Source organism: Ursus americanus, chromosome 12 (genome assembly GCF_024610735.1).
Source record: "Ursus americanus isolate L20-20 chromosome 12, mUrsAme1.1.p, whole genome shotgun sequence".
NCBI lineage: Eukaryota > Metazoa > Chordata > Mammalia > Carnivora > Ursidae > Ursus > Ursus americanus.
Window position 1 is genome coordinate 58,357,802 of NC_142138.1, and position 26,794 is coordinate 58,384,595.

General features: G+C 60.0%; 1 protein-coding gene across 2 annotated transcripts; it reads left to right on the forward strand.

Annotated features, from left to right (window-relative positions):
• Window positions 1-705: 705 nt before the first annotated feature.
• On the forward strand, window positions 706-23,317 carry KCNC4 (potassium voltage-gated channel subfamily C member 4). Of its 2 annotated transcripts, none has more exons than XM_045801549.2 (4): window positions 706-2,787; window positions 13,318-14,254; window positions 15,965-16,168; window positions 18,588-22,213. In XM_045801549.2, the coding sequence occupies exons 1-4, from the start codon at window positions 2,110-2,112 to the stop codon at window positions 18,755-18,757; spliced, it is 1,989 nt and encodes a 662-aa protein (XP_045657505.2). In that variant the 5' UTR covers window positions 706-2,109; the 3' UTR covers window positions 18,758-22,213. The 2 variants fall into 2 exon arrangements, with proteins under 2 accessions (XP_045657505.2, XP_045657506.2); XM_045801550.2 differs by having other exon boundaries at window positions 707-2,787; window positions 22,121-23,317.
• Window positions 23,318-26,794: the final 3,477 nt, after the last annotated feature.

The following is a 26,794-nucleotide window of genomic DNA, read 5'->3' on the forward strand; positions in this document are numbered from 1 at the left end:
CAGGTTCTCAGAGGCAGGCACTGTGGGAGCTATCAAGATGAAAAAGCAGTGCGGTCTGGAAGACCTCAGGGTCACAGAGGGGAGATGAGACAAATTGCAATGAATAAAACAACACAGAACCGGGAGGGGGTCGCAAGGCAGGACGCAGGCGCTTCCTACGTGCTTCCAGGGCAACGAGGAGCCAGGGCTTTAACCTGATGATCTTTTAACCTAATGAGCTTTCAGGACCACGCACTCCATACCCAGGAGTGCCAGAGCTCAGGTTTTCTTCCACCCAGACCAGGAGCCAATTCTCTGCGCAAGGCCCCAGGTCCCCCATTCCACCGCGGGGGCTTCGGTGATGGTGACAGAGACGGTGCCAGTACCGAGACCACAGGCATCTTGGGCCTAGTTGGGCCTCGGAGGCGCAAGATGGGGGCGGGGTGGTCAGGAAGTCCCAACACGGTGTCTGGGACAGGAGGGGGCAGCCTCCTCCTCGCGACACCGTCTCTCCACTGCCTTTCTTCCTGGTCTTCCAGTCAGCCGCAATGAACCCGCAACAACAGTAGGGAGGGGGCGACCGGAGCAGCCAGAAGGGGCGGGTGGGGGTTAGAGGTCAGGGGTCGCGAGCGCTTCGCTGTCACCGAGGCTGCAGTGGGAGGAGCTGCGGGCTCGGGGAAGGCGGGGAGCCGGGCCGAAGGGGGCGGGGGGGGGGGACGGTGGCGGAGGCGCGCAGGGGCGGCGCGCCAGGCTGGGCGCTGGCGGCGAGGGGGTTACGCGCCGCGGCTCCGCTCGGCTCGGCTCAGCGGAGGAAGGCTGAGCTCTGCCGCCGGGGCCCTGCAGCGAGCCCGGTCGGCCCCGCGCCGCGCCCCGCCCACCCCGCCCCGCGGAGGGCGCGCCCTGGCGAGGCGGGGCCGCGAGGAAAAGGCGCCACCGGAGAGTGGCATCCGCTACCATCGCCGGAGGGAGATCGAGAGCCCCCCTGAGCCCCAGCCCACCGGCGCCAAGGCTCCCCTTCCCTTAGGCCACCTTTCGCCCGCCTCCTGCCGCGAGCCAAGGCCGGCACCCCGCCCGGAGATGGGCAGACGCGCGGATGGCGTGGCTCCCAGCGCCGCCAGATCGCAGGAACCCGGCGCCGGGGCGCTGCGCTGAAGCTCCCGATCGGCGCAGCCTGGGAAGCCTGCAGGTGTCCTTGGCCGCTCGGCCGCCGGAGCCCAGAACCCCGCGCCCCGGAGCGGCTCCGCCCCCCAGGTTCGGCGCTGCGCAGGACGCCCCGTCTGAGGCCCCCCCGCCCCAGCACGGCCCCCGCTGCGCAGCGCCAGCCCAGCGCCGCTCCCAGCCGCTGCCGAGCCGCGGACGCAGGACCGGAGGCTCGCTTCTGCTGGCGCGCTTGATTTCCTGCGGCCGCCTCGCCCTGCGCAGCCCCCGCCCGTCTGAACGCCGCGCTCCGCTCAGCCCCGCCCGCCTTCGGTGCCCTGCGCTGGATTTATGAATGGGGGGAAGAGGCCACATGCCGCCACCGCCGCCGCGTGTTGACCGCAAGCACCCCGGGCCCGCGGAGCTCCGGCTGCCGTGAGAGCGTCGGCCCGGCCCCGGCAGCCGCTCCGAGGACTTGTTGCTGCTGCGCTGCCGCCGCCGCGGGGAGGCCGGCGGCTCCCGGGACTCGGCACGGTCTCGGAGAGCCGGAGGGTGCCCCGTGTGAGTGTGAGCGCGCGCGCGCCCCGGACCCTCGCGGTGCGCCTGGACTGTGCGCTAACTCGCCTTTTAGGGGTGAAGGGGGGGCGTGTCCAGAGCCCGAGCGTCTGAGTGTCCAGTCCTAGCCGGAGAGGTGTGTGTTTGCCCGCGCCTCCCCGGACCCCTCGCCTGGGTCCTCGGCTCGCCTTTTCCCTCCCTGCCTCCCTCGCCGGAGCTGCCTGCCCAAACCCCAACCACCTGTGCACCCGAGAAACCCAACTCCTCCTGCTCCGCGCCCCGGGGGGGAGGCAGGGGCAGGGCCAAGCCGCAGAGGGGGCCGCCGCCGCCTCCTGCCTCCTCCTCGCCTCCTCCCCCTCCCCCGTCTGACGCTGCCTCCTCGGGAAGGGTGTTTGGAGGGCAGCGGCCGCCCCAAGCCGAAGCCCCGCAGCGCTTCTTATGATCAGCTCGGTGTGTGTCTCCTCCTACCGTGGGCGCAAGTCGGGGAACAAGCCTCCGTCCAAAACATGTCTGAAGGAGGAGATGGCCAAGGGCGAGGCGTCGGAGAAGATCATCATCAACGTGGGCGGCACGCGACATGAGACCTACCGCAGCACCCTGCGCACCCTACCGGGCACCCGCCTCGCCTGGCTGGCCGATCCCGACGGCGGGGGCCGGCCCGAGTCCGATGGCGGCGGTGCAGGCAGCAGCGGCAGCAGCGGCGGCGGGAGCTGCGAGTTCTTCTTCGACCGGCACCCGGGCGTCTTCGCTTACGTGCTCAACTACTACCGCACGGGCAAGCTGCACTGCCCCGCCGACGTGTGCGGGCCGCTCTTCGAGGAGGAGCTCACCTTCTGGGGCATCGACGAGACCGATGTGGAGCCCTGCTGCTGGATGACCTACCGCCAGCACCGCGACGCCGAAGAGGCGCTCGATATCTTCGAGAGCCCGGACGGAGGCGGCGGTGGCGCGGGGACGGGCGACGAGGCCGGCGACGAGGAGCGGGAGCTGGCCCTGCAGCGCCTGGGGCCCCACGAGGGAGGTACGGGCCCCGGCGCCGGGTCCGGGGGCTGCCGTGGCTGGCAGCCCCGCATGTGGGCGCTCTTCGAGGATCCCTACTCCTCCCGGGCGGCCAGGGTGAGTGGCAGGAGCCTGGGTCTCCTCTCGGGTGTGCAAGGGGACCGGGGGCGGTGGGGAGAGGGGCGGGCAGGAGCGGGCAGAGACTGATTTACCTTGCCTCTGCCTCCCTCCCAATTCCCTCCGGCTTCCCTGGGCCCCCGGGGGACTCACCCCCCCTTCCGCCCCCAACACACACCCTCTCTCCACGCCTTGACTTACTACTTGGCCCTCGTCCCATCTGCCTGCTTTGCCGCATCCCCTCCGAAGGAGTGGGGTACCCTTCGCCGAGCTCTTCCACCCCCTTCTTGGTGCGCAGGCCGCCTTTCTTCATTTATCCCCCACTCCTCCACAGGGCCAGCCTCCTAGAGAGCTGGAATTAGGCCCCCTGCCTGAGGCAGGCAGTGCCTGGGGGAAGAAAACTGGGTGTGTGGGGCGCCTACTCTGTGACAGGCCGCTCTGCTAGCTCCTTCCATGCAACCGCTCGGGTGGCTCCGTATGCCGGAGTTTTGTGGAGGGGGGACACCAGCTTCAGCCCGTGGCAGAGCTGGGACCAGAACCCAGGCCTCTCCTCCAGGTCTCTGGACACCCCTTCCTTCAGGGAGATAAGTCAAGATGTCTGCCCCATGCCATGGCCCTAAGGCTTCCTGGTCACCTGGGATGGCCTGGCTTCTGTTCGACAGGAAGGGCCTAATGTTCTGGGCGCTGCAGTCTCCCGCGGTCAGCGGCCAGCCACAGGCTGCCTGCGATGATCCCAGATTTGTTGCCACTTCTTTTCTTCCTGCTGCGGCATAGATTGGCTTTCCCAGAAAGCCCTGGTTCAGGTTGCTGCTTGAAACGGGTATATGGGGGGGAGGGGGTGGCACAGGTTGATCTAGGCAAGGTCTAGTCCCTTCCTACCACCCCCTCCCCAAGTCAGTCCAGTTTCTCCCAAGCCCCTTAGGTGAAAGGGGGTAGAGGGGTGGAGATATGCATGGACAGCTTTAAAAAAGAAAAAATCCCTGAAGGATGGCTTTAGATTATTTAAACAGAGAGCCCTGGGGGCTGGAGTCTGGCTTCACAGTTGGCAGCCTGAAGCCTGGCTGGGGTCTGTCTGGGACACAGGAAAGAGCAACACGTACTGGGTCTGGGGACCGCCTTCTGCTGTGGAAGCTGGTCCTCACCTCTGGCATCCCAAGTTGTCCTGTTAATGAGTCTCAGAGCCGTGTCACCCTCCCCAGCACCTCCTGGGCTGGGCCTCAACCTAGTCATGGAAGGAAAAGTTCCACTCGCCCCCCCCCCCCAGGGGAGGAAGGGAGGCCGAAATGGGGCTGCAGGGCGGGCCAGGCTGGTGTCAAGGCAGCTCCAGCCTGGGAGGAACAGAGGTCTCCGTGGCCCGAGGCTATCAGGCTGGGCCTGCAGGGATCCCCGGGGCAGCCCCTGGAGGGGTAGAGAACTTTCTCAGGACTGAGAGTGAAGCAGGGGCCAGCTGCCTTTGTTTCTTCTCCTACAGTCCCGAGGTTGGCTCAGAAGGTGAGGGCCCGGTCATGCTCTGGCCTGGGTCTGCTGTGAGTTCTGAGGGCTTCTCATGCACTTCACTGACCCTGCTTGTGTCACCTCGAGGCTATGTGTGCTAGGGGAGAGCGACGAGTGTGGATAATTCAGGTTCTTTCCAAGTTGGGGGCGGGGGGAGGTGGTAGATTTGGCTTCATAGACATGGGGAAGGGGGACAAGCCAGGGAGGCAGGAGCGAGCTGAGTTGGTTAGGGAGAGCTAGGTCCTATTTCTGAGTGTTCTGGAATCTCTGGGGGACTTTTCACCTTCTCTGGTTCTTCTCTTTTGGATTCCAAGGGACTGTGCCATCCATGAGTTTATGTTCCGCTCCACAAACCCCGGGGAGGGGGCAGCCAGGGGGCTCTCTGAGTAAGCTCAGAGCCAGGCTGGCCCCTTCAGTTCCTTCCGAAGTCCCAGATACTTGCCCTTTTGATAGGGAATCCCGTCAAATAGGGAATCCCATCAGCCAGCGCATTCCAGTTGCGGTCAGGAGTCTGGGACCAGGCAGGGTCAATTCTTCATATTGAAGCAATGAAGAAAGCAGGTGTCCGAGGTGTTAAATGTCGTGAGACACACTTAAGTAACAAGAGAGCAGGAGGACACCTTCCCTCATTTGCAACTTTCTGGTTGTGAATACCGATGTGAACAGCTATGTAGAGCTTGATGGCACTTGTCGCAAAAGAGGACTTGCCTCCTGCTGGGGAGCACAGGACAGAGGTTAGCCCTTCGCTTCAGCTGTTCTTGGGACAGACAAGTGGGAATACATTGTCTAAAGAATTTAATAACTGCGAGTAACTGTACTTTGCATTAAGCGCTAGTCCTCCCATTAATCTCAGAGTGGAGATATCCTCCCGGTTTCATGGCCTGGGGCAGCGAGAGGGTAACGTTCCTGCTTGAGATGACACGGCCCAATGGTGGCATGCCCTGAGTCCCACCCCTGCTCCTCGGACTGCGACATGTTCTTTCCACCGACCCTGGCTGCTCTTGAGGTGGACAGGTGGCTTGTTTCTTATCCTGGCCTGGAAAGTGTTCTGAGGTTCTGTACCTCTCGTGGGTGACATCAAAACCCCGAGGCAGATGGGGACATCAGAAGGGACGTTGACTCTGTTACCCCTCCAGGCCTGAGGTGTAGAGGTTCTGGGGCTGTGCCCTCCCTACTCTGTGGCCCCCAGGCCCATACCACGGCCCCTCCAGCACCGGCCCCTGGGGCAGTGTGCATACTCCCCTACTCGGGGCCTGCAGCCTCGGCCACAGGCCTGGAGCGTTCACTGAAGGCCAGGAGCGTGGAAGAGCAGTGCTCCGCCCCAGGCGTCTCTCTGCACACTGCAGCTGGTCATCTGAGCAGTGCGTTATGACAGGAGCAAAACAGATACAAAGGGAAAGTGAACTGAGCTGATGGTCGAGCCTGTGGCCTAGCTCCTGGCCCGGCCTGCGGAGCCATTCCCGAACAGGCAGGCTCTAGGCCGGCCGGGGTGCTCACCCCTGCTCCCCTCAGCTTGGCCGGGCCCATGGTTGCCACTGCTGTGGTTCCGTTTCTGCGGCCTGACCTGGGAGCAGGCACAACCTGGGTCCTGTCCCCACCTGCCCAGTGCCCATCGTCCCAGGCTCAGCCGCAGCCGGGGTGGCTTCCCAGACTGAGGGGGACCAGCGGGGTTTGGGGCAGTATTGGGAGCTGTAGAATAGGCCCAGGAGTGAGACTGGCTGCAGCTCGGTTCTCAGCCCAGTTGAGAGGGATAGTCATTCTCCTTTGGCTAAATCCCTACCCGGGTTAGTTTTCCCATGTTTCCCTTCTGAGGAGAGGATGTGACCCCAAGGATCCCTGTGGCCCCAGGGAGGCAGCTGGAGCCGGGTTTTCACCTGGATGAAGCACGCACTGCGTGTCACCTCGGCTTTGCTCTAGCATCTGGCCTATGTGAGGCAGGGACCATTTACCTCAGTCCACAGTGAGGGAAACTGAGGCCCAGAGGGGCTTGCCCAAGCTCACACAGCTGGCGGTAGAACTGGGCTCCAAACCCAGATCTCGTGAACCCATGTCCGTGTTTGTACCCACCTGCAGAAGGGCCTCTGACTTCCCGGGGCCCCCCAGGGGGCCTTCCGCTCTCCTCTCATCCGTCCCCTCACTTCTCCCTCCAGACTAAAGCTCCCATCCCCTCACTCCTTGGAATTGCTTGCCTCTGAGCTTGCTGTCTGTGTTTTCCTCACTGTGGGACTTTAACAAAAAGAGAGGGGACTTAGTTACCAGAGGGGACTAGGTGTCCCCCAGCCCAGGCCGAGGAATGAAATGGAGGCCTTCTTGGAAAGAAATGCAGAGTTCTGTTTCTGCCCATCCCTTCTGAAGGCGCCCCGCTTCTCTGGCCCGGGCATTGCCTGGGACTAGCTGGTCGGTGGGCGGGACCCTCTGGTCCCAAAGCCGCTGGGCTAGGGAGAGCCAGGAAGCCGAGCCTGGGAGGCTAGGTGCCCCGTCTTCCCCAGGCCACCTGGAAGGGAGTGCCAGCACGCGCCTTCCCAGGAGCAGGAGGGGTGTCCGGCCAAACCTGCAGGCCTCTCCCCGAGCTGCCCTGAGGCAGCCTCCCCATCTCCTGCTGGGCTTGTTTTGTGTTTCTTTTTTGTTCTGAACAGACCAACATTTGCCTCTGAACATCTTGTCTCCGGATAATGAGGTGTTTCTGTTTGTCACCATTTGGGGTGGGGTGTAAAGTGGGGGAGGGGCTAAAATAAACTGGGGCTATTTTGGGGAGATGGGGGAAGAGCAGGCAGAACAGAGCCAGGCAGTTGGGCCTCGGGCACGGGGAGTCCCCAGGCCCCTGGCGTTCACCCGTGGACGGTGCTGGCCTGGCCTGCCGGACACCAGGGCGCTCATGCCGTCCTTGTTGCCGGGCAGCCAGCCTACCACAATCTCTGGCCCAGCTCCCTGCTAGGTTTTTTTTTTTTTTTTTTTCAGGCTGGGTGATGGTGACCCAGCCCCTGGCAGGGGGCTCCATCAGGCAGTGGCCTTGGCCCACCCTGGAAATCCATGGAGTCTGAGAGCCCACGTACCTGGAGATATTGCTGGCCATACCTCTCACCTCTAGCCTCAGTTGGTCGGGGCAGGCCGTGTCTCCTCGTGACAGGCTCCCCAGCACCAGGAGAGGAAGCAGGCAGTCACCTTGGCCCCAGTCATTCAGAAAACATTTATTGAGTACTTACTACATGCCAGACGTCAAGCTGGGCCCTATAAATATAAGGGTGAGTCAGCCATGGTCCCTGTTCCTGAAGAGAGCTAGGTCAGGTGGAGTCGGTGGCAGCTGAGGGAAATTAGGTGACAAGGAATAGTAATAATAATACAAGAAAGGTCATGAGAGAAGCCACAGGAGTCTTAAAAAAATAAAGTCCAATAGGAGGTGAGACGAGAAAGCGATAAATCCCAGCCCTAGGTGAGGTGAGGCGAGGCGGGGGAGAGGGTTGGCAGGCAGGGAAGCTTCCACGAGGAAACAGAAGTTAAGCTGGATAGGCCCTGCAGGATAATGACTTAGCTCCCTTAAATAATTTTAGAAGGAGGCAGGCTATAAATAAATATATAAATAAATACATTTTCAATGTGGGTAGCGCTTAACCATGCAGAATTAGGGAAGGGGCACATTTCCTGGCTAGGGGACCAGCCTGGGCGGAGATAGGACAGCAGAGACCATGGATAGGCAATAGCCAAGAACTGCGTTTGGCTGGGTAAGTTCTTGGCCAGTGACCTGGGCTGGACCGAATTCCTTCTGGGGCCGGACTCCTCAGGTCTCGGCACCCCAGAGGCCCTGAGAAGCCCCACGTGCTGGCTTGGCAGGAGGTGGGCATGGGTAAAGGCTGGCTCTGGCCCCTGGAACAGGATGGGAGGTCCCAGGGCCAGGGTCTGCTCCTAGGGGAGCCTGTGAAGGGAGAGGAGCAGGGGTCCCTAGGCTGGCCCTGTAGTGCAGGCCCTCATTCAGGAGCCCGGGAGCAGCCGAGAGATGCCTTGCCTGGCAGACTCTCTCTCTTTTCCTGCTTCCGAGCCCCCAGGGCTGCCTGCTCCCTTTACAGCGCTGCCTGGGCACCAGGATCTTGCTTCCCCGGAAGCCTCAGCTCCTCATCCCATCCCCACAGATCTTCCTCTGCAAGTGTCTTTGGCTGTGTTCTCAAATTTCTCTTCTCCTACACTTCATCCTTAATATAGGTTTTGGGCATGAGTCTTCTTATGTTTATCTGTCCATCTGTCTCCTTGGCCCTTTCTCCTTGGGCTCCCCTCCCCTGCCCCCGCTGATTGTATTCAGTTCCCAATGACTGGTGTCTGTCACCTCCCCCCTACCCCCCCCCCCCGACCCAGCCTGTGCCAGATTCTGGAGACACTCGAGGCTCTGTGCTGAGTCTTACAAATATCATTTCTTTTAATCCTCGAAACAACCTCATCAGGTGGGCACTGTTCTCATCCCCTAACGTATCAAGCACACCGTAGCCTCAGGGCCTTTGCACTGCCTGTCCCCTCTGCCTCTTGAGCTCTCCTCTGGATTGTCGCATAACTCACTCCCTCACTCCTTCAGGTCTCTGCTTTGATGTCGCCTTGGCCGAGGCCTTGCCTCATCACCCGACTGGAAATACTTCCCTCACCCTCATACGCCTTACCCCCTTTCCTCTTTATTTTTCTTCCTCACACTTACAGCATCTGACATACAATATAGTTCACTAATTTGTTGACACTTCCCTGCTACTCGAATGTAAGGCCTAAGGGGCAGGGGTGTTTGTTCTGTTTCCTGCTGTTCCCCAGCACCCCGAACAGTGTTTGGCACGTGGTAGGCACTCGGTTTCCATTTTATGGGCAAAGATCTCAAGGCTCAGAGAGGTTAAGAACTTTGCCTAAGGTCTCTCGGGCAGTGGGTAGCAGAGCCCAACTTGGACCCAGAAGTGTGGGACTTTAGATTTCCATCAGTGACTATCGCAGAATGAGCTCAATGAAGGAGGCTGCTAACGGGGCTGACCCCACCAGCTAAAACACCTGGGTCTCCCGACCGGCGGGTCCCCAGGAGGATACGGCGCCAGCCAATGTGGGGGCCCAGGGGGGAGCAGGAAGCTCGAAGAAACAGCGCTTTCCTGCACAGAGGTTAGGAGCCTCCTGTCCAGGGTGGTGAGATCCCTCCTGCAGCCTTCTGGCAGGGAGAGAGTAGCTGGTGGCCAGACCAGTTCACACCAGCAGCTTTCCCTTGGGCAGCTTTGTCTTTCGGCAGAATCTACGCCCTGCGTCCTCAGGCTGTAGAAAGAACTGACCACTTCCACCACGGGAACCAGGGCAGGTCGCTCTCCCCTGGGCCTCAGTTTCTTTGGTTGTAAAACAGCAGAAAGGGCTGAGCTGCTGAGACCCTTTGCTTCTAAAGAGCGAGGATTGGGGGATTTTTCTGGCTCCAGAACCAACTCAGCTTTCAGAAGCTGCGTGCGGGGGGTCTGTGGAGGCCCCCACACCTCGTGGGCTCTGTCACTGTTTACTGAGCCCGTACTGCGTGCCAGACACTTGCCATTAGAAGCTCATTTCGTCCCACAGTAACGCCCCCCGGTGGGCACTAGTGCTGTCCCCGTTCTGTAGCGAGAGACAGGTACGAAGCGCACCATTTACCCGGTGAGGGGCCGGGCCAGGGTGAGGGACCTAGGCCGTCGGACCCCAGGGCTCCTTAGCTCTTCGCGCTCGCTCTCTGCTCGGCGATAGGCAGGGGGTGCAGGCGTGCCCTGCCAGCTCTAGAGGGTGGCCTCGAAAGGGCTGCTCAGAAGGCTCTGGCTCTAGGCCTTGATGCCTAAAGGGGGTGATTTTGCAGCCCCCACCTCCTTCCTTGGCCCTTTTTTGTCCCCAGAAGCCCTCAGTCAAGAGAGTGGGAGAAAAAAAGCAGTGTCCCTACCGCCAGAGGGGAAGGCCTGGTGAAGGACCTTGATCGCGCTTGCGTAGGACCACCGCTTACGAAATCATTCGGTTTGGGAATAACTTAGGGGAGAAAGGAATAACTGGGGCCCCGAAGGGACCCACCTGGGGCAACGTGCCAGAACCCAGATGCCTGCATCTCTCCCAGCTCGGCCTCAGGTCTGTCTCCTCGGTGAGGGAGGGCTTTCTGGGGCCTGCCTGGCCTGGCTGCCAGGCCTGGAGAGGTCACGCGAAGGGGTCACCAAGGAGGGGTGGGCTGTCCCCACTTGTTTGGTTAGAGGGGAAGGAACTGTGAGCTGAGAGGCAGGAGACCTGGCCTCAGTTTGATCTTGAGCGAGTCATTTGCCCTCTCGTGTGTCCGGCGCCCCTGAGAAATGGGCACCCATGGGTGGCTACCCTTTCCCTGCCCCATCTTCTGGGAGGGCGGAGGTGAGCAGTAAAGTAAATCCAACAGCTCTGTGTTTTAAAAACACTCACAGCGAAAGTGAGTGAACACTGCAGGAATTCGGGGAGTTGTCCCCTAACGCAGGAGGGGTGGCTCGGAAGCAATCTGGGGTGGCAGGGAGGAAGGCATCTGGGCCCTGTGGGTGAGAAGGTGGCCAGGCACACGGCCCACCCTCCCTTCCCCCGCTCTCTGTGCCCTCTGCTCAGCCCCTTGGCAGCTCTTCCTGAACTTGTTTTTCCAAATCACTAATTAACTTCGCGCTCGGCTCCCAGGTGGGCCAACTCTCCTGGCTAACTTTTCCTCGGAGAGAGCGAGCTCCTGCTTCCCATGCTTCCTGGCAGAGCTGGGATATGCTGTCCCCACCCCTTACCCCAACCCCCTCTGCTTCTGGGGATGGGGGGGCAGTGCCAGGACTCTGGGTTCCCAGCATCCCCGCGTCTACCGGATGGGTGCCTCCACCAATTCGTCTCTGGATGGCCATGGAGAGCCCGCAGGCTGGAGCCATTTGCCTAAGGTCCACATCAGTCCGTATTGCCTTGCTAGCCCATTTCTCAAGGAAGTAAAATGAGGTCAGAAAAGGAACTTGAAATTTACCTTCACAGGAGAAGAGAGACAGGAGAAGCTCCAGGCAAAGTTGTTCAAGGAGGGAAAGTGTTACCTGTGGTCTGCCACCTCCCTTCTCCTTCCTCGCTATATCTGACCTACCCATCCATGTTCAAGTGTAAATAAGATATCTTAGCGTGTGATGCGTGTCTGTCTTAAGCCAAAGGTACACATCCCCAAGGGTGAAATAACCGTCATCAGGGAGCTGGCTGGGGGCTCTGCTGACGGTTCAGAGAAGACTTTCCTGGGTCTGTGAATTGATCCTGATCTGGGGGGTGGGGAAGACAGTGTGGTGTAAAGGGAGGACAGCCTCTGAAGTTAAACCGTGCTGAGTTCAAGTCTGGTTTCCACCCCTTCCAGGCTGTGTGGCCTCAGGCGAGCACAGAACCTCTCTGATGCTCAGTTTCCCATCTGTAAAGCGAAACAATGAGGCTTACCTCACAGGGTCTCGAGGAGGACTGAAGGCCGTAACGCGTACCAAGTGCCCAGCCGTGCCAGGACAGAATAGACAGCTAATGGATGTTCATTCCCAAGTTCGCTCCTCAGACTCGCTCCTGCTTCAGAAGCCCCGGAGGGGCTGCTTCTTCATTTTCCCAGCTCCCCTTGTATTCTCCATTGGTGTTCGGCTGTAGTAAGAGCAAGGTGTGCCTTTTCTCCCTCCCAGCGCAGACTCTTGGGGAGCAAGGCATGTCCGAGAGGCACCATTAGACAGGAGGCAATGCCAGAGTCAGATGGAAATCAGGGTGGGGCAGGCGTGGGGGCTGCCAAGTGGTCGCGGGGCTACAGTCCTTCCTCCTGCACCTGTTTGAAGCGCAGCCCTCTGCTCGGGGAGGAAGCCCATCCCCACGTGCTGCGCCCGCCAGCCGCAGGGGGCGTAGAGCTCGGCAACAGGTACCCTGACAGTGGTGAATAACAGATGAAGGCTCCGTAATTGGTGTTATTACACATGCATTTCCTCTCCATTCATAATGATTGGACACTTCAACCTCTGCCGAGCGCTGCTGTCATCAGGCTAGCTGAGAGCCCAGTCTGGACCAGCCGCTGCTACACTCTGATCCCAGTGGGTGCGGTTTATTTTTTTGTTGGAGCTCAGTGTCCCAGGAAATGTCAGTTGTGGGGAAGGGAAGGGGTGGTTATTCTAGGCAGACTCCCCCTGTCTCCTGCCGTGGAGCATGCTGTCTTTCTTCAGACACTTCTCACTCTCTGGGCAGTTGGCTGGGACGTTCTAAACTGAGAGGTGGGGGAGAGGGGCTGGGACTTGGGGCTTGAGGAGGGGGGGTGTCATGGCTGGAGCTTAAAGACTCAGCTGGCAGAAAGAGGCCCAGGGTCATTCCCTCCAGCCCCCTGTCTCTGGGCATATCCCTTAATGCAGCAGACCTCAAAACTTAGCATGCATCAGAATTACCTGGAAGGTTTGTTAAAACAGATTATGGGCCCTACCTCCAGTATTTCTCATTCAGGAGGTTTACACGGGGGCCGAGAATTTGCGTTTCTCACTAGTTCCCAAGCAATGCAGCTGCTGGCCTGGGGCCTGGCTTTGAGGACCACTGTCTTAAAGCCTAGTTACTCCAAGTGCAGTGTGTGGACCAGCAGCCTCACCTGAGAGTTTGTTAGAAATGCAGAATCACAGGCCCTGTCCTCAGCCTCCTGAATCAGAATCACATTTTGACAAGATTCCCAGATGATCGATACATACCCGTTACAGTTTGGGAAGCTTTAAGGCACGACAGGACTGCTGGTGTTTGGAGCCAGGCAGGGGGCGGGGCCGGCCAGGGGCGGGGCCGGCCGGGGGGCGGGGCCAGTCAGCCATAGGTCCCTGTCCAGTGGCTTCCAGCCGGGAGCGGTCTCTATCTTCTGTGCAGGGGGACAAAGATTGGGAACTACTGCCCTACAACCCCCAAGCAGATGGATAAAGACCCCCTGAGGAGGGAGTTCCAGCCCCTGACTGTGTACCTTAATCCTGCCTCTCGCCGCCTAACAAGTGCCCGGTGACCCCTGCCCCACCCTCCACGCACAGGAGGGCGCCCACCCGGCCCTGACAGCCGCCCCGCTCTCCTCTTCGCCCGCAGGTGGTGGCCTTCGCCTCTCTCTTCTTCATCCTGGTCTCCATCACCACCTTCTGCCTGGAGACCCATGAGGCCTTCAACATTGACCGCAACGTGACCGAGATCCACCGGGTGGGGAACACCACCAGCGTGCACTTCCGGCGGGAGGTGGAGACAGAGCCCATCCTGACCTACATCGAGGGGGTGTGCGTGCTGTGGTTCACGCTGGAGTTCCTGGTGCGCATCGTGTGCTGCCCCGACACGCTGGACTTCGTCAAGAACCTGCTCAACATCATCGACTTCGTGGCCATCCTGCCCTTCTACCTGGAGGTGGGGCTGAGCGGCCTGTCGTCCAAGGCGGCCCGAGACGTGCTGGGCTTCCTGCGCGTGGTGCGTTTCGTGCGGATCCTGCGCATCTTCAAGCTCACGCGCCACTTCGTGGGGCTGCGCGTGCTGGGCCACACGCTCCGCGCCAGCACCAACGAGTTCCTGCTGCTCGTCATCTTCCTGGCGCTGGGGGTGCTCATCTTCGCCACCATGATCTACTACGCCGAGCGCATCGGCGCCAGGCCCTCCGACCCGCGGGGCAACGACCACACCGACTTCAAGAACATCCCCATTGGCTTCTGGTGGGCGGTGGTCACCATGACGACGCTGGGCTATGGGGACATGTACCCCAAGACCTGGTCAGGCATGCTGGTGGGGGCGCTGTGTGCCCTGGCTGGCGTGCTCACCATCGCCATGCCCGTGCCGGTCATCGTCAACAACTTCGGCATGTACTACTCCCTGGCCATGGCCAAGCAGAAGCTGCCTAAGAAAAGAAAGAAGCACGTGCCCCGGCCGCCCCAGCTTGAGTCACCCATTTACTGCAAGTCGGAGGAGACCTCGCCCCGGGACAGCACCTACAGTGATACCAGCCCCCCTGCCCCAGAAGAGGGTATGGTTGAGAGGAAACGGGCAGGTGAGATTGGGGGTTGGGAAGGAAAGCCACCTCTCCCCCAGTGGCCCAGGGAGTCCCCAGATGAACCTCAGCCCTTGCAATTTGGGGTTTGCTTTACTACTCCGGGCTTCCCTGAGTATGAGATGTGCCTTGAAGAGTGCAAAGTATTGAGGCCAAATCTTTGTCTTCTGGTTTTCCAGGAGCTTTCTGAACGTCAGGGTTTGTGGAGTGAGCGTCCCATCCAATTTGGGCTGTGATGGGCAGTGAATTCCAGTACCACCTTGGCCACTGTGCTGTGTGACTTGAAGCCAGTCACTTACCCTCTCTGATCCTCACCTGGCAAATGGGAATGCTCTCCTATTCCCAGGACTTTGATGAGACACAAACAAATGACAGATATGAGAGTACTTTGAGAAGTAAAAACCACTTTACAAGCATCAGGCATTGTCGTTATTAGCTAGAGAGCAAGGCAGCTGTTCTCCCAAGGTGCATCAACGCATGAATCATTTCTTTCCAAACACTGGAGTCTGATGTCTCTTGGCCTAATAAATGTGATAACGTAACAGCAGTGGGAGGCTGCCTTCTGTTCAGCACAAGCTAGATTGAGTCCTGGGCTCCGGGTTTAACGTGGGATGGGAGGGAACCGAGAGGGAACAGCCCAGACAGGGTTGGGCAGGGGGAAAGGAAGGGTGCAAGAAATTGCATCTGCATCCTGGAGGGCGAGGGCCTGAGGGCCTGATCCCGTTCTTCAAGGAATGTGAAAGGCCACCCCTGGAAAGCTTGCTTCCACCCGAGTCAAGAGATGGGAAAGGAAATCAGCTTCACCCACAGCAACTTGGAGTTAGGTTGGAGAGTGGGAACCTGAGAGTTAGGTGTGGGGTGGACTCCCGAGAGAAGTCAGAGGTTCCTAGTCTGGGGGATCCCTTGGATGCCAGACCATCTGGGAGCTGGGGTTGGCAGCTTCTGGCCAAGCTCTGGGGACAAAGTGGGACTCTCCTCTGGGGGGGGGGGTGCCTGACTCGAGACCCTCACCTGGCCTGTTGCTGGGTGCCCAGGGTACATGCTGGGGCTACTCACTCCCTGGGGTCATTTGGGGGACCTGGGTCTACCAGAGACCTTGATGGAACAGCACCTTCATGCTCCCCCCTACTCCCCCACCAAAGTGGTACCCCCTTCCCTGATCCCTGAATGTAAATCTCCCAGCCGGTGCCCCGGGGAGTCACCTGTACCCCGAGGTCCGTTCAGAGCTCAGAGGGAAACCTGGTATCGGAATGGACAAGCCCCAGCACGGGCTCCTCAAGCCACACTTACCACGGCCCCATCAGCTAAGCCTCAGCCTGACCCTAACTGCTTGGCCGTGGTCAGGGCACTCCCGGCCAATGCCGAGGCCACTGCCTTCAGACCGAGCGGGCTCCTCTCCAGAGCCGAGTGCCGCCCCCCGTCCTCCCCAGTGCTGCCTGACGGAGGCAGGGAGCCGGGGCTAAGAGCCTGCAGCGGACAGATTTCAGGGACTTCTGCTCAGGGTAACTGTGTCCCCGGAAAGACGCTAGGCCAAGGCTGAGAGGGAAGCAGGGCCTCCTGCCCCCTGCCCCCTGGCCCTCCCGGGGAGATGCCAGGCCCCCTTGGGTCGGAGAAGTGACCCTCTAGGTCTGGGATTGGAGACCCCAGGCGAGCCCATGAGGAAGGCCTGGGCAGCCCTCACACCGCCTCCTTTCTGTCTGCCCCCTTTAGACTCCAAGCAGAACGGCGATGCCAATGCGGTGCTGTCAGACGAGGAGGGAGCTGGCCTCACCCAGCCCCTGGCCTCTGTCCCCACCCCCGAGGAGCGCCGGGCCCTGCGACGCTCTGGCCCCCGAGACAAAAACAAGAAGGCAGCTGCCTGCTTCCTGCTCAGCACCGGGGACTATGCCTGTGCCGATGGTAGTGTCCGGAAAGGTATGGCTCCCCAGGCCGGGCAGGTGGAGAGCCCCCAGGGAGCTGAGTCTCCCCAGTGTCCCCCGCAAAACTTGAGGTCCCCTCCTCCCCTGAGGCCTCCTTGGCCACCATCTCCTCTGCCTTGGACGTGCCCCCACTTTTAAGATGGGTACCCTGATCTCCCGGTCCCTGGATTAGAAAGCCTTGGGCATCCCCCGGAGGTACACAGAGCCCAGCGCCCCCCACCCCAGATGTCCACGGGGAAGACAAGCGCTAGAGGGTAAGGGGGTACCCAGACAGGACCCCCTGCCTTTGCCCTCCATTCGATCACCACCTCTCCCTCTGGTTCCTGCCTTGAGCTTGAGGCCTGGCTCCGCGGGGTCACGGCCACACTTTCCCTAGACCTCCCTGACACACAACGACTTCCCAAGTAAGTAGTCCCCAGAGAGGCCAACAACATTCAGGAGTCAGGGTGAGAACGAGTGGCTGCCGTGAGGTCTTGGAGAACCTAGCACGGGTCCTACCCCCTCCATCCTGCACGAGGGTCCAGGAGCCCAGGAGGGGCTAACCCAGCTCGGCAGGCCTCTTGAGGCCGAGGTGACCAGGAGGTGGGCTGGGGGCAGGGGTCGGCAGGGAATACGTGTCCCTCTGAAGTTGCTTTGAAGGATTCGGAGGGTTCAGGGACGTAGCCTCTTCTCTCCGGTAAGGGAAGGCTGAAGTTCCATCAGCAGCCCCCAAGCTGTGCGGGAGCCGAGCAGAAGCTGGAGCTGGGGATTCCTTACCTGCAGAAAGGGGGGCAGAGGATGGTTGAGGGCCAGTAGTGGCTGAGAACAGGCCTCTCAAGAGCAGGTGTTCCTGTCCGCTTCCTCACTCTTTTTTGTCTTTCGTGCCCTGTCCCTGTGACGTAACCTGCCTAAACACCTAGTTCCAGGATAAACCTTGAACCCCCCCCAAAAAAAGCTTGTCCCTGGGTTCTCAGGCCACTTCTTAACCTGCCCTCTTTTAGCTAAATCCGCCTCCACCCACCACCCGCCCCCCCCCGCCCCCTACCAAATTTCTTGCTATCCCCAAACTCCAGACCAAGTCAGGGTTGAGTGAGGTGGGGTAGTGGCTGCTACAAGATTAGCCTGTGATGGCTCTGTCCCCCCCAAGGATGTCCCCTGGCCTGCCCATCCCATGCAGCCTGCAGGGCACCTTCCCAGCCCCTACCCCCACGGGATCCCCAGGGCACCCCGACCCTACGCAGGCCCTGAGAGGGGTGTGTCCCACTCTGGGGGGCATATGTCCTGTAGGGTGGTGGCAGCGGGTGCAGCCATCCGGCAGCTGCAAGGAGATGGCCAGGGGCCCCAGCTACAGGGATGCAGACGGAAGGTACTCAGACCACTCACACCTTCTCCTGTGTCCCTCTGATCACCCCATTCTCTGCGTGCCCCAGTCCTTGGGCTCTGGATGTGCCGGTCCCTCCTGGCCCTCATCACAAACAGGTGGCGGCTTCTGCTGTGTCCTGGCTCCGACCCTGCTTTGGCTGGAGCACGCTAAGTGACGGCCCAGAATGGGGGGCAGGGGGGACCCCACCTCCCATGTAGGGCTTGAGTGGAGTGCCAAGCACCCCCGTTTTCATGGCGGTATTGTGAGGGGCCCAGCAGCAGTGTGGGGGAAGAGGCTGTGAGGGTGCGAGTCAGAAGGGACCGTGAGGCCCCCTGGGGAGTGGGTCACACGCCCAGGGCAGTAGTTGCACGTGTGCGTGCATGGGCCGGAGCGCCTGGATCGCTCGCAGCGCCAGATCCCCCTGGGTGCTTGTGTGGCCCGGCTGTTTTATTTTCAAGATGCCTCCACACTGCTTCTTGGCAACAAGCATGTGGCTCAGCCAATTAGAGTGACCTTCGAGAAGGAACAGGTGGGTTGCTGGGAAACAGGCCCTGCTAAGCAAGTGTGGCAATTAGCATCGCCAAACTCCCAGTAAGCACTCGGCAACTTTCCCCGTGCCAGACCGTGCCTCCCTTCTCTGCACTCAGGCTCTGTGTAGGACCTGGAGCCGGCAGCCTGGGGCTCCTTCAGCCATGGGTGCAGACCCCATGCTTAGCCTCCGGCTGCCCGAGTGTCAGAGTGTGAACTTCCTGGGGAGGAAGGGGACTGATCAGGGCTGCTTAGGATTGAGAAGAAAGCTGCTGGAGGCTACGGGGTCTTTGTGTGGCTGGAAGGGAACTTACCAGGGGACAGTGACAGGGCAAAGATCAGCTGTGGGGCACTGAGGTCTGTCCTCTGGAGCCCAGGTGACCTGGAAGCCAGGGAAAGTCAGTGGGCCTTCCCCAGGCGGGCCAGCCCCCTCAACCAGCGTGGGGCTGCCTGCCCCGCAGGGTCCCCCCAGAGCATGGATCCCATGGAGCTGCTTAGACTAGGAGCCATTCCCCTCTGATCCATGTGCCTTTTCTTCACCAAGGCTGTGCAAAATCCCGGAGTTTAAACAACATAGCCGGAGCAGCTGGGACCAGTCTGGGGCTGTCTCCACTGACATCGAGATACAGCTCACCCTACCCTCCAAGAAAGCTCCTGCTCTCCCACCCCTTCCACCCTCTCACCAGCCCTCCACCTGGACACCCGGCCCCTTAGCCGTGCCTTCGGCTCGCCCCACCTCTGGGCGCACAGCACGCTCACAAGCCCTCCAGCCCTCATTCCTCCGGAGCCCCAAGGGAGCCGGGCAGGAGGCAGGAGAACCCAGGCCCCCGAGCCTCTCCTCCACAGCACCCAGCTCCCCAGAACGTTCAGCTCTGGAGCCTGAGACCAAGGGGGAGACTACTCCCGGGGCTCCAGCACCCCCCGGGACCTGGGCCCCTGGGCCTTGCCTCCCCTCAGGGTCCCGCCTTCGTCACGGCAAATGCATTTCCATTCCTTGTGGCCTTCAGTCAGTAACCAGCTTGCGACTGAATAGCTCTGTCTGTCTGTCTGTCCATCCCACACCCAGACCAGAAAAGAATAAGGCTGTCCCATGGGGCACCCCCATCTCTGCTGGTGCACGGGGAGCTAACTGGTCAGGGGCACGGTGCCCCCCTGGGAGAGGTGGCCTGATGCTCTCCAGCTCTGGCCTGGCGTGCAGGTGGGGTCCCTGGGGCCCCACGGTTGGCTGCCTAGGTACGGGAATGCCCTCTCGGGAGTGACACCCGGTGGCAGCAGAGCCCCACGTCCCATCTGTGCCCCAGCAGCCGTATCTCTCCCGCGCTGCTCTCTCTGCTTCCACGTGTTTTTCTTCTCTCCTTCTCCCAGCCCTGCCTGAGTCACCTGCTGCTCCCACCCAGCCTCTGTGCTCTGGATTGCTGCCAGAACCGGAGACTCATCTAATTTCTATAATTAAGTGTATTCTTTTACCTAACGAGCCCGGGAGCACAACAGGTCTGTGAGTCATTGAGGGAGCAGGGGTGCACCCTGGGCTGGGGCAGCTGAGGGGAAGTGTGGGGACAGAAGCCGTCCCGCCCCCTCCCGCTCCTGCGCAGGCACCCAGCCACTCCCAGGCAGGGCAGGGCCGGACGGGGCCGGGCTGCGGGTGGCCCCTCTCCAGCAGCGTACTGGGGGAGGCTCTCCAGGGCCCCCTCTGCCCCAGGAACACAGAAGTCCTCAGCCGAGACATTTCCTGTTTCACCTGATGGGAATTAGACCTGACAGTGGAGCCGTGTGCCTGGCAATTTTTAGAGTCAGATTATGCAACTTCGGAGAGGGAATGACTAAGGTCCATATCTGCTCCTTCCAGGGTGGGCAAAGATAGGAATGGCAAGACAGCATTCAGGGACTCGGCAGGAGGCCGGGGAGTCTGGAGGCCTCCCCAAAAGGTGAACTGGGCAGAAAGGTCAGATCATTTCATGAGGGTTGAGGGTTGTGAAAAGCCTGTGCTGGGAGCACCCCCATTTCAGTGCCCTCTGTCTTCAGCCTGGGGCAGACACAGGAATGTGCCTTCCAGAAAAGTCTGTCCGAGGTTGGTCCTGGGATACCCCAGCCCTGCTGTGGTCCGTGGGGCCTATCTCCTGCTTGCTCTCAGAATGAAATGTCCCCCTAAGAGGTGAGAAAATATAGGGGTATCCATGTGACCACCCTTCAAGAGGGGACAGGCCCCTTCAAGGGACAGGGGCAGGGAAGCCCTGGAGAGCTGGATGGAGACTCTAGGCGCCCTCTCAGAGCTGGGCCTGGGAGCCCCGCTGCTTCTCCTTGGTGAGGACAGATTCAGTCCTGTCCCCAAGGGCTCCCTGGCACCGGGGTCCTGGCCCCGACAGGGACGTGATGAGCTAGGTGTCTGGTTTTGCGAGGCCACCGCAGCTATTCTGTGCTCGGGCTTGCCTTCCTGGCTCAGGGAGCCGACGTGGCTATTTCTGTGGCGGCCCTCAAGTTGTCAGGAGTCCAAGTTTCCACGACACCCACCTCCTCCTTCCCTCTCTTCCCTCCCACAGGGACGGGCATGCTCATGGCACCCCTCTGGTGGGTACAGCTGTCCCTGGGCGACATGAGGCGGGAGTGCCAGGCGGGAGCCCCTCGTGCCTTGGAAGATGGGCTCCCGCCTGTCCCCCCGCTGGCTCTGCAGGACCTAGCTAACAGGACAGCTGAGGACGCTGTCCACCCCAGCTACTTCTTAGGATCTCTGGGCCCTGGGAAGGGGCAAAGTGAATCCTGGAGTTTACAGAGACCCGCTGTACGCCGGGCCCTGCCTAGGGAGACAGCTGCCTGCACGGGGGCCGCAGCTTCTCCAGACCTGGGGCCCCGCCTCCTCAGGGGAAGACTCTCTTCCACCACTAGTCTGAGAGCCCAGTTTGCTTTATGTTGCACGTGGACTTGGACCTGTACCTATCACTCGGTCTCCGAGAAGCCTTTCCCCCACAGCTGGGGCCCACTCCCTCCCGGCAGAGCGGGGGAGCCGCCCAGATAGGAGCTGTTAACCTTACTGACAACCTTAGAGGCCATTTCTCAACCCCCAGGGCTTCTGGGAGGAGCTGTGAGCTGGAACCAGGGGGGGAAGACGTCTGTTAGACATCTGTTCAGCGTAGGCCCGGGAGTCAGAGGGGAGACCGAGTACCTGCCCGAGGGCCGGGGGCTCTAGGAATCACCCCTTGGGCCCTGGGCTGCCCTTTCCCAGAGCCTCCTGGGAGAGGAGGGGCTCCTCTGCCCTGGCCAGAGTATCACCCAGAAATCCGTGCACCCACAGCAGCCTCCTTGCCTGCCCTTCCTGTGCCCCCACTGGGAAGGTAGGAGAAGGGAAGGCCCACGCCACTGACATGCCCGGCTGAGGATGGGATGCCGAGAAGGGCTCACCGAGCCGTTGGGTTTCTCAGGAAGGTGCTCTTTTCTGGCTTTGTGTTCCGAGATGGACACATGCATCCTCCCTGACCTTCCCCTTCAGGATCTATGCTCCAGCTGCTCCCACTCTGTTCCTGCCAGATTAAGGAAGGGGGCTGGGCACCACAAGGCAGCGCACTCAACAGCCTTCTTCACTAGCCCCCCTGGGACAGTGGAATGGCCCCAGCTGGTGATGGCAGGGGAGCTACGTGGGGGTGGGGAGCCCAGGTTGGACCACAGGCCATGTCAGGAACCTTCCCTACTGCCTCCGCGCCAGGCTGTGGGGCCTTGGTCCCTCTGCCACTGCGTTTGAGTTGTGAAGACTCGAGCTCATTACCTGAGCAGGAGAGAAGCTGTAAGATGACCTAGGAGTCACTAGGCCTAGCTCTGGGTAGGCAGCTAGGGGCTGCAGAAGGAGCTCACCCCATTTCCTGACCCGTCCCCGCTCTTCCTGGCCTCTTCGCCCCGGGTCCCCATGGCTTCCAGCTCTGCGCCTGGCCTAGTCCTTAGCCCACAGGCTGTGGGTCAGCAGCTGGCTTCCTTCTAACATCTCATTCTTTGTTTCTCCCTCTCTTTTGCGGAACTCCTTGCCCCCCCGAAGGCAATGCTGAGCCGAAAGCGTGCGTCCCAGTGTCTCACACCTGTGCTCTTTAAACACAGAGACCTGCCAAGACGCCCTCTCGCCCAGCTATGCCCAGGCTGAAGTCCTCACCCTCTCTTAAGCGGCACCAACGTGAGAGAGGCAGGCAGACAGACAGAAAGCCAAAGGCTTAGGGAAACTCTGGAACCCTGGCAAGACTCTTTCGCTGGGAAAGACTCAGAGATCCTTGTTTGCACAGGACTGACGGAAAACCTCCCATGTAACCTTCTGGGCCCAGAGCCGTCTGGGTCCGATGTTCTGTTCTGTTGTACACTGAAGAGATATATATGCACATATAGTATCTATATTCATACGTACTATACTCTTGTGTGTAGTGCACGTGCTGCTGGTGGTCTGTCTTCTTTGTTAGGCTGTGTCTCCCCAAGCCGGGGCCCCACCCCCAGGCCCCCCCAACCCCCGTCCCCTTCCCCTGCCCTGACTCCTTGTTTCTGCTGACCACGTATGTGGAATGTCCCAGGAAAAGAGCATCTGGGACTGGCCAGTCCCACTGGGGGATCCCAGGCTAGACTTGCCCTCTTGGGATTGTTTTCCCCTTGGCCGGTGGTCTGTGGAAGGCCTGCTTGACCCTCGGGGTCACGGCTCCACTAGCCCCACCCCACCCCAGATTGGGGTTCTACCTCCCACCCTCGCCCCAGTGTGGGGGCACTTCCAGGGGCCCCTCTGCAGCTTCTTCCACTCCTTCCTCCCCCTTCCCCCTGTCCTGGACTGAGGGGGGCGTTTCGTCTTCTTTTATTTTGGGGTTTTTGTTCTGTCTCCTTCGTCCGTTTGTTTTCAAAGATGCTGCTGGGCAGACGGGCAGGGAAGGGGTCTGTCTGCCCATCTGGCTCAGGGGTCTGAGAAGGGGAAGCCTCGGGCGAGCGGAGACCAGTTGCAATACTGTACTTCCTGGCCGGTGGCCAGAGGACCGTGCAATAGCAGAGGCCGGGTGACCCCTTCGACCTTGGCCTCTGCCCCTCCCGCGGCCCTCCCTCCCCACTCCCCTTGCCCCACCCCACCCTAGTGTTGGTCAGTCCTTTTCTAAAGCTGTCCCCTCGTGTATGTGTGTGTGTGTGTGCGTGTGTGTGTCCGCGCGTGCACGTGTGTGTCTGAGGCATGCCCAGGCTGGGCCCTGCCGCCCTGTCCGCATGCCTTCCACTGTCATGCTGTGCCCGAGCCCCAATAAAGACATCTGGAGCGTCCTGCTGCTCTTGCCGCGAGTGACTGCCTCCGCCTTTCCTTTCTGGCTCTGTGTCTGTGGGGACGTCCCCGGGCTTCCACCCCAACACCTGAGAAATGCAGCAACACGCCTATCATAGCCCTGTCCCCCCCCACCCCCAGGAATCATCGATACCTCACCACCCCTGCCTTCAGAGCTAGACATGAATGCTCAGAGAGGAGAAAGGATTGCCTGGGTTTGGGAAAGGGAAACCCAGGACCCTGGCTCCCAGGCAGCATTCTGGTCTTTGCTGCTGCCCCCTGAGCCCCACCGTAGTGCGGAAGGACAGAGGCATTAGGAAGGCGTTCCCCTGTATTCCTGCTCGTGTCTGTGGGTGGCCTCCTCCCTGCAGTTCCATGTGGTGCCAGTTCTATGTGGGCCAAAGCCCTGGGGATGCCCAAGTCACCGCGACGACTGGGCGGCTGACGAACGGAGGCCCACAAGGGAGTGATGGCACGTCCGGGACCACTGAGGGACGGGGAATAACCGAATCCTGGGGCGCGAGAGGATGGGGGTCGTGGTACGTGATGGTGACACACGGCCCCTCCCTGGGGTTTCCCTCCTCACTCACGTGGGGGCACGTGCAGGGCTGGCTCCCAGGCGTGTGGCCTGGGCGCTCGCTCGGAAGGGCCCCACGCCTGGCTTCAAGCTCAGCTCTCAGCATCTTGAAATCATGGAAGCAGGGGCCCTGCGTGTTCATTTTGCTCTGGCCTCTGGAAACCATGCTGCCACGTCTGGGAACGGGTCTGTCCACCTCACCCTCTCTTACTCCAGGCATAAGCAAGAGTCCTGGGGCCTCAGTTGCAAGTCTGGATTCAAAGCTCGCCACGCTCTAGCTGGGTGACTTGGGCCAGGCGGCTCACTGAGCCTCCGTCTCCCTGCCTGGAGAATAGGGATCACAACAGCCCTGATTTCAGAGACAGTGAGCGTCCGGGCCTGGCCCAGGGCCCTGGATGTGCCTACGACACACAGTGGGGGCCCAGTAAGTTGTTAGCTCTCTCCTCACCCCTTGCTGTAGCCCTCAGACTTCCGGGCTCTCCTCCGTGTCTGGTCACACCAAGAAAGACAAGAGCACACCGGGGTCGGGGGTGGGGGGGAGGGCAGGGGTGAGGAAGGCAGAGCCGAGGGGATGGAAGCAGTGAGGGGCAGCGTGCTCCTGAAGCCTAAGAGAAAATCAGGCTTGGAGCCGGAGCCAGCCGAGGCAAAGCGATGGCAGGCAGCCAGTTGTCCATTAAAGATAAGATCTCCTCCGGCAGTGGAGGGCAAGTAGGGGCTGGGCCCCCCCAGACTGGAGAAAGCCATTTGCAGCCAGGCTCGCCTCAGAGAAGCCTGGCCCGGCGATAATGGGACGGGATGCGCTGCTGGCTCCGTAATGATATTACGCATGAGGGCCCACGTCCAAAATGGCTGTTTTCTTGTTTTGTTTTTTTGTAGATGAGTGTGGAACCATTTCACGGTCAGGGGCCAAGAACCAGCAAACAGTCCAGGGGTCCCAGATGCCAGGATGGCCCTGAGGGGACCCAAGGTGATGCAGCAGGGGTCCCTGGTGACAGTCCGATGACAGACTTCTGGAGGGGAGAGGGGCAGCGCCCAGGGGCAGAGAGTTGAGTGAGAGAAAGGACCACCCCTCCGCCTCACCTCACAGAAACAGTGGGCAGTGCGGTCAGGGAGGAAAGGCTGGGGCTTCCTCAGAAAGAGCCCAAATTACGGGGCTGGTCAAGAGAACAGGACACTGGTGTCCAAGACTGACACTGGGAGTCAGACAGACTCAGCTAGAGTCCTGGCTTCATGACTTCCTAGTTGTGGGACCCAAGGCAAGTTACTTAATCCTTGTGACCCTTTGTTTCCTCATCTGTCAAATGGGAGCAAGGGTAGTACCCACCTGAGCGAGCTGTTGGCAGAGCTCAGTGAACGCGCCCTAAAGCCCTGGGCACAGTGCCCAGCACAGGATCCTTGCCTACAGATATCGGGGGCGCTGGGAGCCTTGTGGAGCGACTCACCCCAGTAGCCCACCCCAGTTTGGTTTATGGCCTCATCTTCCAAGTAAGTGCTACGAATTAGCCTCATTTCAGTAAAGCCCTTCTCTCCTTGTGGAGAAGGCAGAGTGGGGGTCATAATACTAGCCAGCTAACGTTGATTGAGTGCTGGGCGACACATCCAGTTCTCTTCAAAATGCATTCCGAGGTTGGTGTTCTCATTCGCCTTATTTCACGGAGAAAACTACAGCACAGCCACACGGGTTCATTTCTCCAAGGTCACACAGCTGATGAGTGCCAGAGCTGGGATTCGAACTCAAGCCATCCGGCTCCAGGTGTCCAAGGCTTCGCTGCTTTTTAAATGGAATGGGGCTTCTAAGTCGGAACGCCAAGAGTGGGGATTTGTGCTTTTGATGTTTTTCATTTCATTCATCTCAGTTGATTCTGATAGCAAAGGTTTTGTTTTCCCCATTTATAGATAACCGAGGATTGAGGAAGTGAGTGATCTGGTGATGCCCGCCCCCTCCCCCCAACACACACATAAAAGGGGATGTCATTAATTAATTAGCATAAGTCCCAACTCGAAATTATTGGTTCCTTCCTCTGCATCCCACGGAGTTATATTGCCTGAGCCCCAGAAGGGGCTGACTGGGATAGGGTCCAGTCTGGGACCAAGTTACAGCAGGAATGGCTCAGCCTGGAGAAGAAACAGGATCCCCATCCCAAGTGTTTAATGGACATCCAAGGGGAAGCGGGTCTAGCTTATTTTCTTTCTTTTTTTTTTAAAGATTTTATTTATTTATTTGACAGAGAGACAGCTAGCGAGAGAGGGAACACAAGCAGGGGGAGTGGGAGAGGAAGAAGCAGGCTCCTAGCAGAGGAGCCTGATGTGGGGCTCGATCCCAGAACGCAGGGATCACGCCCTGAGCCGAAGGCAGACGCTTAACCACTGTGCCACCCAGGTGCCCCGGGTCTAGCTTATTTTCTGATCCCAGAGAGCAGACCTGGGACCAACAGGTGGAAATGTTAGGAGGACGGATCAGGGTCAAATAAAGAAGAACCTGGCTTTGTGTTCTCCTTGCTATTACAAATTCCACACATGGTATTGAAAGCATCCCGTACCAAATCTCCAGCGAAGGAAGGCCCAGTCACCCTCCCTTAGTCCTACGCTCCTCCTTGGGAGGTGACCCTGTTAATTGTCTGGCGTTGGGTCCTTCCAGGCCTTGGGAAAAAGAGCTTTCTAACAACTGCCGAATAGGAATGGCCGCCCTGGGGGTATGAGGTTCTTGTCCCCGGAAATGTCTGGAGACACACCGGGTGGTCATGTGCTGGGGTTCATGGGAAGAATTTCTGCTGGGCGTAGAAGGTTGAATCAGAAGACCTCCTCTTCATTCTGCCTGGCAGGGGGGCGGGGGGTTGGGGAGGCAGCTCCTTAACGGTAAAGGCAGGTCTGGAGCCCAGCTCTTCCTAGCAGGACCCAGATAAAACCTCTCCCAGCATGA

Coding starts and splice junctions, on each gene's coding strand:
- KCNC4 (XM_045801549.2), top strand. CDS start 2,110: ATGATCAGCTCGGTGTGTGTCTCCTCCTACCGTGGGCGCAAGTCGGGG. Junction 2,788..13,317: donor ACTCCTCCCGGGCGGCCAGG/GTGAGTGGCAGG, acceptor CTTCGCCCGCAG/GTGGTGGCCTTCGCCTCTCT. Junction 14,255..15,964: donor GGTTGAGAGGAAACGGGCAG/GTGAGATTGGGG, acceptor TGCCCCCTTTAG/ACTCCAAGCAGAACGGCGAT.